Raw genomic sequence first — 17,217 nt, forward strand, 5'->3', positions numbered from 1 at the left:
AAAAATTTAACTGCCCTGTTTCGAATTTGAAGATTAACAAAAGATGCCTAGATCAAGTCTCCTTTCTCAATTCCCAATTTTCTGGCTGCACTCCGTGATGCCTTGCTATGAATGCATGAGAAAACAACATTACACCCAAGCAAATAAACAATAAGCAAACTTCAAGAAGCATTAATTACTAGTGATCCTAAAATCACTTTTTTCCAGTCATTCACACGGTACGTTTTTTGAATGGTGATAAACTGAGGAAACAAGAATGAGATTTGAAAGCTAGAAAGTGCATGATTAATGAATCCACGTTAAAACTTGAGTATTGAATCTGAATGTTGATTACACAAAAAAGTGGCGAATTTTACTGAAAGTAATATCCTAAATAAAAAGGGGAACTGCTTTCATTCCTTTTGAAATATTATTGATATCTTTCTAATATAAGATGGCAGATTTTCTACTGTTTCGGATAATTCTTGGAAAGAAAAAAGGACAAACTCTCCCTTTGATGAGGCATTGGAACAAGCACAAAGGATTTTCTGTAGCCTTTGGAAGAGAATGAGAACGCTATAGATTTGAAATGGAACTGCTGAGCTGTTTCAATTGAGCTTCAACACCGGTTGGTGGATGTTGATTAGCCCAGGTAGAGATGAGGTGATGGGCAATTGCAAATGGCCCAGGAATAAACGTGGAAGCAAGTTCCCCACTTACCACATTAAAATCTGCAGATAAACTCTGTCCCTTCTCAACTCCCTTGCACATTTGATATACTTTATCTGCAGCTGTTCTTTGTGCTTTCTTGTATTCAGCAAATGCCAATGCCTTCCTCACATCTTCTCTACTGTGCCACTGTGCGTCAAGACAAACAAAAAATTTCAACATTATTACTATTTTAAACCCAATCAAATAAGTAGAAGAGCAAAATGCTGGAAAACAATTTTCTCCTTGCATGCTCTAGGCAGAGATTGCTACTGGGGCTTCTAAAATAAATATGTGCAAGAACGTGCACTGCCCGTGTGTGTGTGTGTACCCATTTCTTCCTGAACTTGTATTTTCTATCATTCTATTTCAAAATGCAGAGACTCTATTGCTTTTCAAGAGTTTCTGCACCACATCATCCAACAGAGCAAAAGCCTTCCTTAAAATCTGTCATCAAATCCACATAACTATTGCAAATTATTGAAATCTGTGTCGTTGATAATGAGTCCTGAATATGCTGCAGCATCAAGTTGGTTCCTCTAGAATTAAATTAAACTTTCAAACTGTGTCTCAATATGTCAAACATGTTAGCCATTAAGAGAGTTTTTTTCAACAGAACCCCATTGAAAAACCATTAACAGCACTAAAAAAACACTGCTTCACTACAGTGACAATCAGGACTCAGGATGGCCAAAGTCTAAACAGCATTGACCAGTATTTAAATAAAATGCAATGGAACATCACCAATCTCATAAGTATGGATTGAGCCAGGTTTAGACAACACAGGTGTGCTGACTACTTAGTTTTCTAGGAAGAACGGAAGAATTACATTGCAAAAGGACTGAAAACTATTATCTCAATGGATTAAGCATGGTTTGTACAGCACAGGTGTATTGATTACTTAGCTTTCCAGGTATGAAGAAAAATAACAGAAGAATTGCATAGCAAAAGGACTAAAAATTATGTTCTCAAAGAATAAAGCAACCCAGAACGGAAGAATTACATTGCAAAAGGACTGAAAACTATTATCTCAATGGATTAAGCATGGTTTGTACAGCACAGGTGTATTGATTACTTAGCTTTCCAGGTGTGAAGAAAAATAACAGAAGAATTGCATAGCAAAAGGACTAAAAATTATGTTCTCAAAGAATAAAGCAACCCAGAAAACAAAATTGTAAATGACATTAAATTTCAGCATGTTCAAGTACCTTCTAATTCTTCCTTATCCACATTTATTTCAAGAGATTTTGCATACGCAAAGAACCCGACCATTAATTGGCATGGTATGCTACTCGGACCAACTGAAAACAGATCAGATTATTAAACATTATGCCGACTGCAGACATGCTCCAAGAAACTAAAAAGGGCAAATAATACAAGGTTTTAGACTTCTATGAAAACAAAACTGCTACTGGATAGAAATTACAAAATAGAAAATTTTAAAAGACCATTTTCAGACCAGATTTTCTGTTTCTACTTTCCAAAATCCAAATGATAGGCCAGAAGTGAGTTGAGTAAACGAGCAAGGTTATTGGAATGCTAGAAATATGAAAGAGAAACGTGAAAGGAAGGAGAGCACAAACATCAAGACCTAGAGCAGCACACAGTTTAAAAAGAAATGAAAAGAAAAGAAAAGATAATACAGAATATTAACTAACCATTAGGAGTAGTAATGTCCAGCACGATAACTGGAGCATAAACTACCATCAGCATATAAATGGTTTGCTATTAAGTATTATTATATCTCCCTTCAGAGTTTAAAAAGAAAAACAAATCAAATATAAACCACATGACAACAGAATAAAAAAAAAAGAACATTTTATGCATCCAAACAAAGTTGAAAAATGATAACAGGCCATGGCCGAGAACTATTATAGACAACTTCTCCAACTTCAATACCAGTCTCTTCATATGTTTCTCTCCTCACTGCTTCTTCTAAGCTTTCCCCTGGCTAAGGATAAAAGAAGATATCAACAACAAAATTGCAGAAATAAACATCTTTTTCTTTTCTTTTTTGACCAGGATATTGAGAATAAAGGTGAGATTGCTTCCCTTCTCATATTTAAGATATTCTCTAATCTTGCAAATAACAGATAAAACTTGATGAAAGTTTGAAGTTGCCTAAGACAGTTACCTCCATGAATCCAGCTAAGCAACTCCACATACGAGGTACAAATCTGGACTGTCTACTTAAAAGTGCACGATCATGTTCTCTATCAATAACCCACATAATGACAACCTATTGTCAAGAAATATTAGTTAGAGAGAGCAAAGAGACACCCTACATATCCACTGGTTAAAATTTCAAAGCTCAAACATCAATTTAGCATATAAGATAAATGTTTTACTGGATCAATACGAGGGTAAATCCTCTTTTTGCATAACTCATTGGAGCATTGTTTCCTTCTACCAGCTTCCTTGGGGACTGTTTTCTCTCCACAATGTCCACAAAATCGTGATAGATTATGCCATTCAAGCAATGCTCGTGCCTGATGAAATATAATAGGCTTGCAGTAATAAAACTCTTGCTAAATAAAAGATACAAAAAGTGACTAACAGTAGTACAAAACTTTTTATATTTAATCCAACGGCGAAAATGCAGAAAAACAACAGTACGTAGACAAAACTTAGCAATGCCAATTGGATAATACTTCAATGGCATCTTTCATTTCAAGCATATTTTTTTTAACAAAGAATTAAAATTCAAAGGCATAAAATAAAAAAACTAAAATTGCAAAGTTGATCCAATTTTGAATCCAAAATCATCACTTTTCCTACTTACATGACCAGCAATAGCCAATTCACCCATAGCCAAGGAATCCGCCCAATCAGTAGCCACCATCAGTGTCCTAAGCTCCACAAAGCAAAACTGTCTGCCAACCAATTCAGGAACCAACCCACCTACCTCAGAAACATCAATAGCCCAATAAACAACATCCTCCTCAGCCCCTGAACCCAAATAAACCAAAGAGCCCTCAGTCAACTGAACCCCACACTTTCCCAAGATACCATTACAATCAGCCAAACTGATCCACCCCAGATGCCAACTGGATACAACATCATCCCCATTAACAAAAGAAGAAACTAAAGGCCTGCCCTTTCGGAAAGGCAAGACCTTGAAAAGAGGAGACTTTGGAGGAGGGTGGTTGTGGTTTTCTGGGTTTTGGAGGAAATGAGCTTTGAGGGACTCAAAAGCTGAAGAAGGCGAAAGTGGGTCATGGGGTTTAGGGGTTTTGGCTCTTAAAGGGTTGCCAGCAAATGCATGGGCATTAAGGTTAATGGACATAGTGGTTAAAGAAGAAAAAATTATTCTTTTTGTTAGAGTTAAGGTTTTAGAGAGGAACAGGAAACGAGAGGATGAAGAAGAGGTCAGGCGCAAAGACAGAGAGAGCATGCTCCCCTTTTACGAATGTCAACTTTTTTTTAATATTTTTATTTCCATATCCATATATTTATCTCTATGTTCATGAAAATTTAATAAGCATTTAACCTGTACGAATAATTTTAATTATATGTGATTTTTTAAAATCATTAAAAATAATCATTTAACATTTATTAAAATAAATAAAAAGTTAAATATAATATGTACATATTAAAACAAATAAAATAATCATTAAAATAAATAAAAACTTACAAACAATATATACATTAAAAAATAAATATAAATCTAAATTATAAAAATTCACAAAAAAATAATACAAACAAAAATTCAAATGAAATTCATCATTTTCAGAATTTAACTTATAAATATGTTAAAATTTTTTAACATATAAATAAACATATTTTTTTTATCTCATAGCTGTTAAATATTTCAAAATCCTATTATTTTCATTTTCGTACCAAAAATTTAATATTTATACTCATCCTCGTTCGTCCCTTTGTTGCACAACTTCTCGTTGCTAGAATTTGAGTGATGGTAAAAAATGGAATTTACTGCCCAATTTGAGAGTAAAATCGTCGTCCCCACTGTACTTTCTCTTGCTCTTTGTTGCATTTGGGTGGCTGATATTTTTGAGGGAGAGAGAGGGTAGGTAGTAGGTAATGACTACGGAGCTTGGAGTGATGACACGTGTCATGTTTGAGAACCTTTCATTTTCTTGTGGCTCTCCTTTTATCACCGGCTACCAGAATGCCAGGCAGGGGCAGTGCAGCCATGAAATTCCAAGTCTTTGCTCTTGTCATCTTGTGGGAAAGAAATAAGACATTTTTCGAGTTTATAGATCGAAGATAATTTATTTATTAGTTAAAAATATTTTTTAGAATTTATATAATTTAAATTATTGATATAATTTTTTAAAATATAATAAAATATATAAATTTTATTTTATAAATTAAAACTAATTTTTTTATTTTAAAAGGATTGAATTCTTTTGTATTAAAATGATGATAATTTTTTTTATAATTTTATTTTTTTAATTAGATATAAATTAAATATAATATAAATAATAATTTTTTTGTAATTTTATTTTTTTAATTAAATATAAATCAAATATAATATAAAATTATTATTATATTATTATATCTATCATCATATGTATCAAAAATAACTTAATATCTTAATCATTTAATACTTTTTAATTTATTTTTGATTAATTTTCAATCTCTATTTACTTAATTTAATTAATGAGAGCATTTCAAATAAATCTTTTCAAAACTTTAAAAATTTATGCATGCCATATAATTTAATACTCAATTAGCTCTTAATTATTCAATACTTATAGGTTATGTTTAATACAAAAGATAATAGATAAAATAAGATGATAACTATTTTATATTATATTCGATTTGTATCTAAAAAAAAAGATTATAAAAAGAATTAATAATCTTTTTTATATAAGATGATTCAATTTTTTAAAAGTGAAATGGATTATTTTTAATTCATAAGATTGAATATGTATGTTTTATTATATCCTTAAAAATTATATCAATAATTTAAATTGTATAAACTTTGAGGAAGAATAGTTTTGACTAATTAATAAATTATCATACTATAATCTTTGTACATATCAAACATAAGACAAAATAATATTAATGAGTCTAATCTTATTCATAATATCATTTTATTATATTCTATTATAATTTTGTGTACCAAACACATTTTTAAGCCATGTTTGGTACATAAAATGATGAATATGATAGGATGATAATCATCCTATATTATATTTGATTTGTATTTAAAATAATTGGATGAAATTATAAAAAGGATTAATCATCCTCTTAGTATAAAATAATTTAATCCTTCCAAAGTAGAGATTTTTATTTTTAATCCATAATATTGAACTTATATATCTTATTATATTTTTAAATATTATATTAATAATTTAAATTATATAAATTTTGAAAAAGGATAATTTTGACTAATAAATAAATTATCATATCATAATCCTTCCACACATCAAACACAAGATAATATGACATTATTTAATTTAACTTTATTCATAATATCATTTTATCTTATCTTATTATAATCTTATGCACCAAATGCATCTATAATGTATAATTAGTGCACAAGATTATGATAAGATAAAATAAAGTAAAATTATAAATATGATTAAATTAAAAAATTTTATTCTATGTTATTTTTTATGTGTACAAAAATTAAAATAAAATAATTATTATTTTATTTTATCATTTTTTAAAAATACAAATCAAATATAATATAAAATATTTATTAACCTACTTATCATCTTAAAGGTTAAACATGACTCTATATAATAGAATTGGTATATAATTGTTAATTTATTTATTTTTAGGTAATTATGATTTTACTTGGTCATTTACTTTGATACTTTCACCCACTTTTTTAACGAATAGACATATAAGATGGTGAATATTTCCTTGACAAACAAATTTCTAGGTGCTTAAAAAGAAACCATTATTAATGCAATAAAAAGATAATTGATTGGATATATCTTTACTCAAACTCTAGCTTTGATTTTGATACTTACATTATCTAAACACAATTATTTGATTTTTCAACCCTTAAAAGAAGGGTAACAAAGGAAGGAAAACAGAAACCCTATTTGACCAGACAAAACAAGCATAGCTTGTAGCTGAGATACAATAATTTGAAAAGGAAAATAATTTCTTTTATAAAATAAAGAAAAGGAAAAAGAAGTTGCATACTTTTTAAATGATTCAATGGAGGCCAAAACCTCGAAAACAGAACTCAAAAGAATAATCTTAAATCTTCAGGTCCGATATTAAACTTGAATTTGAAGTTTTGAACTCAACTCTCCACCTGACTGGGCAAATTGTGTACCAATGGCAGATCATCGAGCCAATCGCCATAAATCCTATTGATTTTCCTCGGTCCTTTCCATTTGAACAAGCATTTCTTAGCTTGTGCTTCTTCATTTAAAGAACGGACACTAGCTGTCACCGTAGGTGGATCATCAGCAGGAAGGTTGTGAATTTTTGTTGAAATGGAAGCAGTTCTTGCCAAACCAGGCCCTGTATTCCCCAGGTCCCCATCAACACGTACACCTATTCCCTGCAACTCTGATTACAGAAACAGGCAGAGGATTAGACAAAGATTTGCCGGCAATATCCTATTTAGAATATATGTTCCTTGTATTTGATTTAGTCAGAAGTTCTCATGACTAATAGTGCACCAATCATGTACTCACAAATATACGCATAAAAGCAATACTCCGCTTATCTCATTCATATATGCATCAAAACTTAACAGGAAAGTGAAATATGGAGCACCATGAAACAAAGCAATGTAATTCTGTTTCATACTCACATCTAAAGCATCCTGTCAACAATATCACATTTAGGGTATGAGATCTCTTTTACAATCAAATTTAGAAAACCAATGCCTATGAAGATGACTTGACAAAAAATTCAAATTGAATAGCAAACTGGTAAGTGCATAAATAAGAAATCACCAAACTTGGTTAGTAGTATCTAATATGAGTTCTTAGGGCGTCTGTGGAAAATACCAAATAATGTAATTCAAATCTATCTTAAATCAAAACTGGAAAGTTGCATGGCAGAAATCATAAGATAAATCAAGGTAGGACAAAAAACTTAACAAGATATATACCTGATTGCCCATGAGCAAAGTGACATTTCTCACCGAAGGGGCAGTGACCTGTTGTCTCCCACTTAATACATAACTTTGTTTTCCAATAGACAGGATACATAGGCTTCATATTTCCTCGAAAAGCATCTGAATCAGTGTTGTTTAAAGGCCTATTTCCTTCTGAATGATCAGATGCAGTTCCATGCCCTGCAGATGGGCCTGTTGTGCCAATGCTAATAGCTGAACTCTCCCTAAATCTCCCCATATCATCCCTGAACTTTGATGGGGCTTCATGAAGAAAATTACATCTGTCCCCATATGGACATTCCTCGCCATTATAAAACTTCTTACAGAGCTTCATCCGATGGATTATCTTCTGATCATCGTCCCAATTCCCTGATGTACGTTCTTCATCGCATCCACCAACAAGTTCTTGCCAATTAGGAGGGGGCTGACGCAGATCCTCAATGCCATGAGCAAAATTGCAACCTTCACCATTCCTACAAGTACCCAATCTAAATTTCGAACACATACGAGTTTTAAAGAAAATATTACTCGTTCCCTTATTGACTGCAGGATTTAAAGGCATCCTGAAATTTGTGGGCGTGCATCGCACAACATTCGATTGGCTATCGTCAGAATGTCTAGGTCTTTTGAAGGGAGGTTGTTGTTGTTGTTCAACCTCTGAATGTGGGTCAAATTGCCCATCATTCATAGCAAATTCAGGCCAAATCCCAATGGCATCACTGCCAGCATAAGTTGATTGATGCTGTCTCATAAAGGAAGAGCAAGATTCAGGATAACTCATAATGATAATCAGTAAAGGCTTAAAATCGAATCCAACAATATCCCAAAACTTTAACTTTTAATTAATCTACCGAAGTCAACTGCCAAAGTGAATTGGATCAATGCTATCTGATTAAACCTAATAAAGATACAGGACAACAAACATTGAATCAGATAACAATCAAAGTAACCGATAATTGTATAAAAAGCCAAACTATTTCTAACAAAAATAACAAAACCAGATTGAATTAAATGAATATAACAATCAGATTATAAAAAGAAAGCAATCAAAACACTGAGATGGGTATCTGATAAAAAAAAAAAAAAGCCAGAAAACCTTACCAGTATTAAAAAAATCAAAATTGAATAACTTGAGAATGGAGATGATTAATGCTCAATACTCAGCAAAGAATAAAAAATACCCAGATGAGGATTTGGATCAAAGAACGAATTTAAAGAGAAAAGCTGAGAATTTTCAAAGCTAAAGTATGGGAATTGAATAAAGGAAGTGGGAAAATTTGTAAGAACTTTTCAAGGTAGTGGGAGTGTATTATGATGAAAAAAAAGGAAGGCAGAATAACATTATATAGAATAGAGAGAAAGAAAGGTCAAAGAAAAACCTAGCCGCCTTAGACAAAATCCTAATTCAGGAACAAATAGAACTTGTAAACCCTAATCCTGATAGAAGTAGGAATCTCAAACCAAAAAACAAAGGCTAAACCTCCAAAACCTTGCCGTTGTGGACTTTTATAGTAATCAATCACTCCAAAGAAAACAATAGCTCCTCTCTCTCTCACTCTCTTTTTTAATTGGGGGAAGAAGCTAAATTATTATTTTCTAGATTTTATTGCCAAATATTTTTAATTATTTTTAAATCCAATAATATTTATGATGGTGTTTGTGAACAAAAAGGCTTAATTTGATAGTCTTTCATGTTTAAGAATATATAAATGTTAGTAAAATGAACAAATTGAAAGAGAATTTAATTTTTCATTGAGAATAGCTTAGTATAATTTTGATCTTTTTCTATAATGACCAGCCATTTCAAGAAGAAAGTAAACTATATATATATTTTTTATAATCATATATTTTTATTGCATCCAATTGAAAATTTTTATTAAAAATTCAAGTCAATTAAATCTTTTAATTATAGTTTTTGATAAAGTCAACCTCTCTTCAAGCAAAAAGATTTATTCTTAATATCCTTTATCTTAATTGAATTGGCACTTATAATATATGTATAGTATATTTTTATGCTGACATTTGCTAAGTTGGTGTCTACATAACAAACACATTAAATCATTAAATTATCTTTAAATCAAGATAATTAAATCACATTTAATCTTAAAATTTAATATGACATTTTTTTTACAAAACAAAAAATATATATAGCATTAAGATAAGGAGAAAAATTACAAATATTAATATTTAAAATTTAAATTTGTTAAATGTAACCTTTTAAGATTGGGTTAAACTTAGAGTTCAATATGACATTTGTTTTAAAAAAAGTTAAACCCCACTATCCAGCAAGAAAATTTGTAATAATTCTTAATTTTAATGAATTTAGTATGTCATTAAATCTTTTTTTTTTATAACTTAAGAATAAGGGAAGTATATTATTTTTTAAAGATAATTACATAAATTAATTAGATTAATCTTTTGGTTCCAATGCTAGATAAAACCTAATTAAATTATAAAATTAGGTTTTATGTAGCATTGAAGCCGGAGACTAATTCACTGAAGTTGCGAGCTATAAAAGTTTGGCAGGATCTTGAGCAATTGTTATTTTATTTGTCAGATCAAATGGTCTAGACCACAATTGATGAGAGCTCAAAAGCATCAATCCTTCTCAATCAGAAAGGTTGAATTAACCATTGTATATATACAATTCATTCCAATGCATTATGTTGAAAGCAAAGTTGGTGACACCTAGCTAGAAAACTTGTAAAAAGGTTTTTAGGTGAAATTTATGAAATTCTTTCTTAAAAATAATTTAATAAAAATTTTAATAAAAAATCTTAACTGATAGATTGATAAAGTTTAATATGAAGATCAACGGTATGTAAAAAAAAATTATATATAATTTAAATTTAATCGATATTTATTCAATGATAAAAATTCTGTTAACATTCTTATTAAAGATGTCTAACTAAAAATATATATTAAAATTTATTAAAAAAATTTTAAATTTTGCACACTTGATATATATAACGAGACCTTTCAATCTATCAATTTTTATTTTTAATTTTAATTTTTATTTAATCATTTTTAGTTAAGAATTTTATGAACTTCACCTATAAAATTTTATCTAAGTCTTTCCCAATAAAGAACTGTATAGCAGATTCCAATATATTACTTAGAGGATGCTTGATCATAAAATTATTGTAATAGTAATAGGTTCAAACAAAAAATGGCTTATCACGTCATAATAGTGATATGGAGTTTCATGTTAGAATTTGAATTTCATATTTATTAAATATCACTTTTTTAAAATGATTACATTAATTAATTAAATCTTGGATTGATAATCCTTTATTCATTTCTACATTAAAAATAACAATTGTATAGTTTGATTGTAAAGGGACAGCTTGTGACTTGAATACGAGGACAACGGCAATTTCCATTCACTTTCATGCACGTTTCGAAAATGAAAGATTTTATATATATCTATATATATATATATATATATATATATATATATGATCGTATGAGAATGAGGAGTGGAGTTCCAAATCTGATAATTTTAAGAAGTGAAATCGCCCTTTTTTAAAGGCAAATATATATATTTTTCATGATATAACAAATCCTCGAATGTTCGTTTGGGAAATTAAGAAACGAATCATCTCCACTTGGCTCAATCATTCAACGTAACCCATTATTGCTAAGTGTTGTCTCATATAAATTGAGATTTGTCTTTTTCAATATGATATCAAGAATCCACCAATATTCTAAGCTGTCAATAATTTTATCTCCAAGTAAATAATTTCTGAAAGGGTCACTGCAAAAGATCTCATGTATTGAAAAGTATGGCAGCAGGGAATATCAGAATGAATTTAACTGGTTCTGAAAACTATATTGTTGCTTTACTTCAATTATTTGTTATCAAGTATGCTAAATATATTGCATGTTTCTTTGAATATTCTGTTTCTTTTTTCTTTTAGAAAATTTTTTCTGTTGATTCCTTTGGTTTCCATCGCATATAATTGCATGAAATCGAGGAACCGCGCTAGATAAAAATATTATGTGCGAATCTTGGACAGCAATTAAACATAAACATAATATGCTCCTTGATTTAGCACCATAATGTTGACTAGGTTCCAAATGGAAGTTAAAGTGGAAAGTGAAAAAATGGCAGCATCGCAAGTATCAGAACACAAATGATTTGTATAATTGAGAAAACATTTTTGAAACATATCAGTTTCTAAATAAAGGAAGGAGTAATTTTTTATTTAATGGTTTTTATTCAGGCTTTCCGTGTGCAATTACTAATAAAACATGTCTCTTAGCATACAATAATTATTAAACTATAATTCTATTTTAAATAACATAAAAGATATTTATTTAAATTATATAATGGGTACATGGGCCATATAATATCCAATATTATCTTCATAATTATATATAGTTCTATAAATTTAATGCTTAAAGGGATCATAAATTATTATATATAGTTTTGCAGATTTGATGTTTCAAGCTTCTGGTGTACGTAGGAACATCATACACCACAAAATAAAACCAGAAACCCTTCTGCCGATCAGTGCAATATTCCATGGCTATGCTTGGAAAAAGGCCTTCACTCTTGGCCAACCTAAATGTTATTTGACTCCAAATTAAACAAAAGTGATGATGGAAGGATCAGAAATGAAGAGAGATTAAATTAGTAACATTGAATATATTCTCTTCCTAAATTCCTAAGCACCACCTGAAAAGTAGAGCAAAAAGAAAAAAAAAAATGTCAGAAATTTGACTGAATAGCTTTTCAGTGGATTATGTTGGATTTATTCATTTTCTTTGCTATGATAAGATCAATGCTGCAATAACTATCAAGATTTCTTACCGAAATCCCTTGGTGTCCTGCATTTGAAGCATTCCACCCTGCTAGCATAATTGTGAACTCCACAGCCATATCTGTCCAAACAAAATGAGTCATATTGAGTTGATGAGTTATATCAGATGAAGGATAAGGATAAAGAATAAATGACAATTAACGTCCATGTTATATATCATTATTATTCAAGTATTTGTGACAAAATGGTTATCAAATAGAAGCAAAAAGAACTTCATATTGCCGTAGAATTCCAGAATTCCGCTGAATAATTTCTTAGAAATTTTGTTTTTGGAAGATGTGCACTATGATGGGAATTTCTTATCTGCTGTCATTGTATTTGAAAATTTCAGAAAATGTTCTTCTTGAGCATAAAATTCCACAAATAAGCTGCATTGTCTCTGTTTATGACATTCTTGATATTGCATCCTTTTCCCTCTTCCAAACATGAAATTTTACTAAAGGTTATGGTCCTTGTTCTTATTGTCAAGGCATCATGATCAGAGCAAAATGTCAACGCAAACTCACCTGGTGCACATCCAATCACCAGTTCTCCATCCAGGAGGCGCACTCCCTCCTGAGCTATAACCACCATAATCATTTTTCATGGTACCACATCGATGGCAGTTTGTTCTGCTAGCATAGTTGTGAGCTCCACAGGTCATGGCAGCACAATACCAGTCTCCGGGCAAAACTTCTGTCCGGTTGTATAAGTAGGTTGATACATCAGGGCCACCGCACTTGGGATACCCGCAGCGTTGGCATGATTCTCTCCTTTTAAAATTATGGTGTTGACACGCTGCACACATCCAATCTGCTCCTGTCCAGCTCATTTTGATCCTGATAACTATTTTACGAAGCAGGAAATGAGAAAAAGAAAATCAGAGCCGATTTTATTCTACTTCCAGCTAGTTGCTAATAGTCCTATATAAGACACAAAAATGAAAAATGCATATTCCTATAACCATGCACTTATTAAATTCTAATGTTCTTCTACTAACAGAAATTAATGCAACGTTGGCTAGGACGAGGACTTTTACTGAAGGCTTGAGTTCCAAACCAAGAAAAAACATTTGAAGCGCAGAAAACAAGCTAGATTGGAGAAGCTTACCTCCTGGAAAATAAAGGGCCAGGAAGAAAAGAAGTTGTTAAGTGTTAGTAGTAGCTGAACTAATGATTCTTAGTGCAATTGGTGATTTTGGTGTTTGGGGTTGAAGGGCTATATATACTTGTTAAGGGCTAGATTTGTGGAGTCATAGATGTTGCTCTGTCATTTTTTTGTGTCTTCATGGGATTCCAAAAGCAGACATTTCTTTCTTCTGAGAGGTTTAATTTATTTAGATAAAACCTAGCTTGTTCCTCATAGTTTTGCTACTCTCACTATTCTTGTGGGAAGATGGCTTTGCAGTGCATGTATTCATTCATACTTTCAAAATAAAATTCCAAACATGCCCCCCCCTTTATGTGATTCCTATCATCATTGTTGAGAAACAATGTGAAATATTATTCTCTTCTCATCCATATTTGCTACCAGCGAGGTGTTATGAGGGGAAGATATTATTTGGATGTGAAGGCTGCTGTTGGCCTTTTCTTATTTCCCTTAGATGAATAGCCATAAATTTTTAAGGAAGTTATAGCCTGGGAATAGGGAAGGGGTTGCAAGTGCTTGGATTTGATTCCCTTACCTCTAGGATGCCATCTCTTAAAGGTGATCACATTAATCAACTAAGCTAAGCTTAGGTTTGAATCGATCTTGAATTGTCCATAACCCTTTATCTCCTAATAATTTGAACTGTCCATATAAGTTTTCTTGCAAATGATGATATTCACTTCTTAAACTAAAGGAAGTACTTATTGGCCGAAAAATAAACAACTGCAGGAAGTACTTAATATACTTGGAATCAAACAATCTGGTTTAGTCCTCGAATTATTGCAGAAGAACATACATTAAAGAACAAAATTATGTAAGAATTATGATATTGGAACTTGTTAATAGGTTAAACACTAGCCCTTTCAATAAGTACAAAGAGTCTAACAAAATTCAACCAGTTCTAAGGTATAGTGGTTCATTTCACCTAACTTGTCCTCCCCACCATGGTACCATGGCACCATGGCACCAGAAGAGCTTCATTTTACTCAAAAGTCACCAGGATTGCTCCTCCACGTGCAAAGCTAATGCGTAAGTCCACGTGTATAGACACTTCAGGCTTGCAAGAATTGCTCCTTCCATATCCAAAGCTGACGTGGACGGACACGTCAACTGCCAGATTGAAGGTTGGAGGATTAATCCAACTAGCCAGATATACCTTCCTTCGGTAGGCTTATGCAGTGCCGGTGAAGTTTGGGACAGTAAAAAAAGATTACGAAACATTAAAAGATTTTATTTTTTTCGCATTTGGAATTTATTCTTTATGATGTACACATCCATTGCAAAATTCCTTTTTTTTTGGCATGTTTATTCCCTTTTTCTGCAATAATTCAAAAGTCATTTGAAGACTCAATTGCCGCCCTTTGCTCTCAAATGTTCTTTCCAGTTATTCTTTCTATGTATATTCCGAATGTGACTTGACCTTGGCCTTCCTTTCCTTGCACCTCAAGGCCTGACATATGCATATACAGAACAGAACCTGAAGTTTTCAGTCAAACTCCGATGTCTTGTATAACTTGACGCGTATGGAAAACATTAAGGTATGGTTAAAACTAAAATATAGAAAAAGAGAATGTTCTTTTTGAATGTTTAACTCGAATATTGTTTGCGGCGGACCGACGCTGGGTAGCATACACATTGGAGTTGAGCACCTGAAAAAAATGGAACCTGTTAATCTAGTTTTTAATAAATGTGATGTGATGAGCTGCATTATTTTGACCTGCGTAAAGGATTCAATGTTGGCATTGGCAAGATTCCTAAGGCATGGACTTTTTGGCGTGCCAAGAGGCATTAGCAATGGCAATTGAGTTGATCTACAAGAATTCACCATCCTAATTCCTAACCGATCTTGGCTTTATTCATATACATGGGATCTTTTTTTTTTTTTTTTAAAGAACAATTACTACTTCTAATATATTCAATTTCTTCCAGTATCCCACCTTGGCTTCATTCATGAACATGGGTTTTGCTTTACGTTGAACATTCCCTCAAACCTATAACAAATGTCGTAATGGAACATAGGAAGTTCAAGTTGCTCAAAATCAGCTTTAGGGCAACTAAAACATGATTCGAAAAGATCAAAAGAATTAATTAAGTCTAGAACGCTGCCTTTTCAGATGAAAAGTATGATCACCAATTAAGTTACATTTGGATTTCACAAGAGACAAATTTTTGAAATGATATAAGATACGAATCAACCACTTAATTTGCCAACAATAGTGTAATCTATTGGTTGAATGATGAATTTTTAATTTAGTGATCAAGATTTCATCTCTCATAACTTCAATTATCAAAAAAAAATAAAAATCAACCACCTAAATCGTATGTATTTTCAAGTTACAGGCCACTGATAGAATATATTCAATTAAAGGGTTTATGAGCCATTTGCAGGGTAAAACCCTCTGACTATGGTATGTGGGTGTCTCTATTGCTTGCCTGACAAACGCAGTCAACTCCAAATAGCATAATGCTTGCTTGTTTGACAATTACAGATTTGATAAAGAGGAATCCTAATCACCATTTTTTACCAAACATGGTGAATATTCCTCATAGAAAACCTTAGAACTGCAGCCATTCTAGGTTTATTCTCTACTTGTGATGTTGGGAATTGATGTTTGAGATACGGAGATTAACTGTAAGTAGAAAAACTCACAAAAAAGATAACTTACAAGAATTTGAATAATGGCAGAATATGATTATTGGATTAAAAGGAATAAATGTTCACCACCAAGACTAGAAATTAAGGGATACATAAATACTACCCTAAGAATTCTAATCAATGATATAGAATAATTAAAGTTTACCACTCTAAAAAATTCACCTAAAAAATACAGAACTTGAAGAACAATCTAACATATTGCTTAAGGATAAAGAAAACTCTATTTTGCCTTCTACCAAAGAATAATAAAAAACATATAGGCTAGAAACATCCCTCTAAGCATGAAAACTTTCATATTACATTGCTAAAATCATGCCTAAAATCATGAGATTTTGCATGTGAACATAATTTGCCCATTTATTCCTGTAATTACATGATAATGAACCTGACTACAATCCTATCAATATTCATGCTCTTCTTTTTCAGCTAGTGTGAACGCAATCTCCATATTCCAGCCCACCTTATTTATGTATTTATTTAGTGGATTTGGACTAAGGATAGGCCCATCTTATTTTTGAATAAGTCTGCCTTAGTCTTAGCCCAAGTTATATTTTGTACAGACACTCTGGTATCAATCTCCTCTGGTTGAAACAGACTTATCCTCAAGTCTAAACTAGTATTCTTTTCATGGTAGGGTAACAAATCAATAACATTGAAGGTGAAAAACACTCCATAAGTGTTGAGAAGCTCTATCTTATAGGCATTTTCCCTAATGCGTTGAGAACTCTAAATGGACCATTTGCCTTAGGTTGTAATTTGCCAAACTTCCTTAGAGGAAATCTCTTTTTGCGCAAGTTAATCCACACCCAATCATGTTCTTTAAACTTCACATGTCTTCAATGCATGATTATTGTCTTTTTATA

General features: G+C 31.5%; 3 protein-coding genes across 6 annotated transcripts; all 3 read right to left on the reverse strand.

The window, feature by feature from the left end:
• Positions 1 to 257: 257 nt before the first annotated feature.
• LOC111299055 (nudix hydrolase 19, chloroplastic-like) lies at positions 258 to 4,114 on the reverse strand. 2 transcript variants are annotated; one of them, XM_022893982.2, is made up of 6 exons: positions 3,470 to 4,114; positions 3,036 to 3,176; positions 2,822 to 2,926; positions 2,521 to 2,638; positions 1,897 to 1,988; positions 258 to 846 (listed from the first exon to the last, which is right to left on the reverse strand). In XM_022893982.2, exons 1-6 carry the CDS (start codon positions 4,079 to 4,081, stop codon positions 556 to 558), a joined length of 1,359 nt encoding a protein of 452 aa, XP_022749717.1. In that variant the 5' UTR covers positions 4,082 to 4,114; the 3' UTR covers positions 258 to 555. The 2 variants fall into 2 exon arrangements, with proteins under 2 accessions (XP_022749717.1, XP_089603216.1); XM_089747090.1 differs by lacking the exons at positions 1,897 to 1,988; positions 2,521 to 2,638 and having other exon boundaries at positions 258 to 837; positions 3,470 to 4,113.
• Positions 4,115 to 6,600: 2,486 nt separating this feature from the next.
• LOC111299056 (zinc finger CCCH domain-containing protein 39-like) lies at positions 6,601 to 9,292 on the reverse strand. Of its 3 annotated transcripts, XM_089747091.1 has the most exons (4): positions 8,846 to 9,290; positions 8,596 to 8,642; positions 7,739 to 8,486; positions 6,601 to 7,188 (listed from the first exon to the last, which is right to left on the reverse strand). In XM_089747091.1, the coding sequence occupies exons 3-4, from the start codon at positions 8,430 to 8,432 to the stop codon at positions 6,917 to 6,919; spliced, it is 966 nt and encodes a 321-aa protein (XP_089603217.1). In that variant the 5' UTR covers positions 8,433 to 8,486; positions 8,596 to 8,642; positions 8,846 to 9,290; the 3' UTR covers positions 6,601 to 6,916. The 3 variants fall into 3 exon arrangements, with proteins under 3 accessions (XP_089603217.1, XP_022749718.1, XP_022749719.1); XM_022893983.2 differs by having other exon boundaries at positions 7,739 to 8,642; positions 8,846 to 9,292; XM_022893984.2 differs by lacking the exon at positions 8,596 to 8,642 and having other exon boundaries at positions 8,846 to 9,289.
• Positions 9,293 to 11,976: 2,684 nt separating this feature from the next.
• Positions 11,977 to 14,064, reverse strand: LOC111300320 (uncharacterized). The gene is made up of 4 exons (XM_089746804.1): positions 13,660 to 14,064; positions 13,077 to 13,395; positions 12,561 to 12,631; positions 11,977 to 12,425 (listed from the first exon to the last, which is right to left on the reverse strand). Exons 2-4 carry the CDS (start codon positions 13,379 to 13,381, stop codon positions 12,415 to 12,417), a joined length of 387 nt encoding a protein of 128 aa, XP_089602930.1. The 5' UTR covers positions 13,382 to 13,395; positions 13,660 to 14,064; the 3' UTR covers positions 11,977 to 12,414.
• Positions 14,065 to 17,217: the final 3,153 nt, after the last annotated feature.

Source organism: Durio zibethinus, chromosome 18, assembly GCF_047325235.1.
Source record: "Durio zibethinus cultivar Kanyao isolate XHJ-2024 chromosome 18, ASM4732523v1, whole genome shotgun sequence".
In the NCBI taxonomy this organism is placed as follows: Eukaryota; Viridiplantae; Streptophyta; class Magnoliopsida; order Malvales; family Malvaceae; genus Durio; species Durio zibethinus.

Coding starts and splice junctions, on each gene's coding strand:
- LOC111299056 (XM_022893983.2), bottom strand. CDS start 8,525: ATGAGTTATCCTGAATCTTGCTCTTCCTTTATGAGACAGCATCAATCA. Junction 7,189..7,738: donor CTTTGCTCATGGGCAATCAG/GTATATATCTTG, acceptor TTCTGTAATCAG/AGTTGCAGGGAATAGGTGTA.
- LOC111300320 (XM_089746804.1), bottom strand. CDS start 13,381: ATGAGCTGGACAGGAGCAGATTGGATGTGTGCAGCGTGTCAACACCAT. Junction 12,632..13,076: donor GGTGATTGGATGTGCACCAG/GTGAGTTTGCGT, acceptor TTGTTTGGACAG/ATATGGCTGTGGAGTTCACA.
- LOC111299055 (XM_022893982.2), bottom strand. CDS start 4,081: ATGCTCTCTCTGTCTTTGCGCCTGACCTCTTCTTCATCCTCTCGTTTC. Junction 3,177..3,469: donor AATTGGCTATTGCTGGTCAT/GTAAGTAGGAAA, acceptor ATATTTCATCAG/GCACGAGCATTGCTTGAATG. Junction 1,989..2,520: donor TGTTATCATTTTTCAACTTT/GTTTGGATGCAT, acceptor ATCTGTTTTCAG/TTGGTCCGAGTAGCATACCA.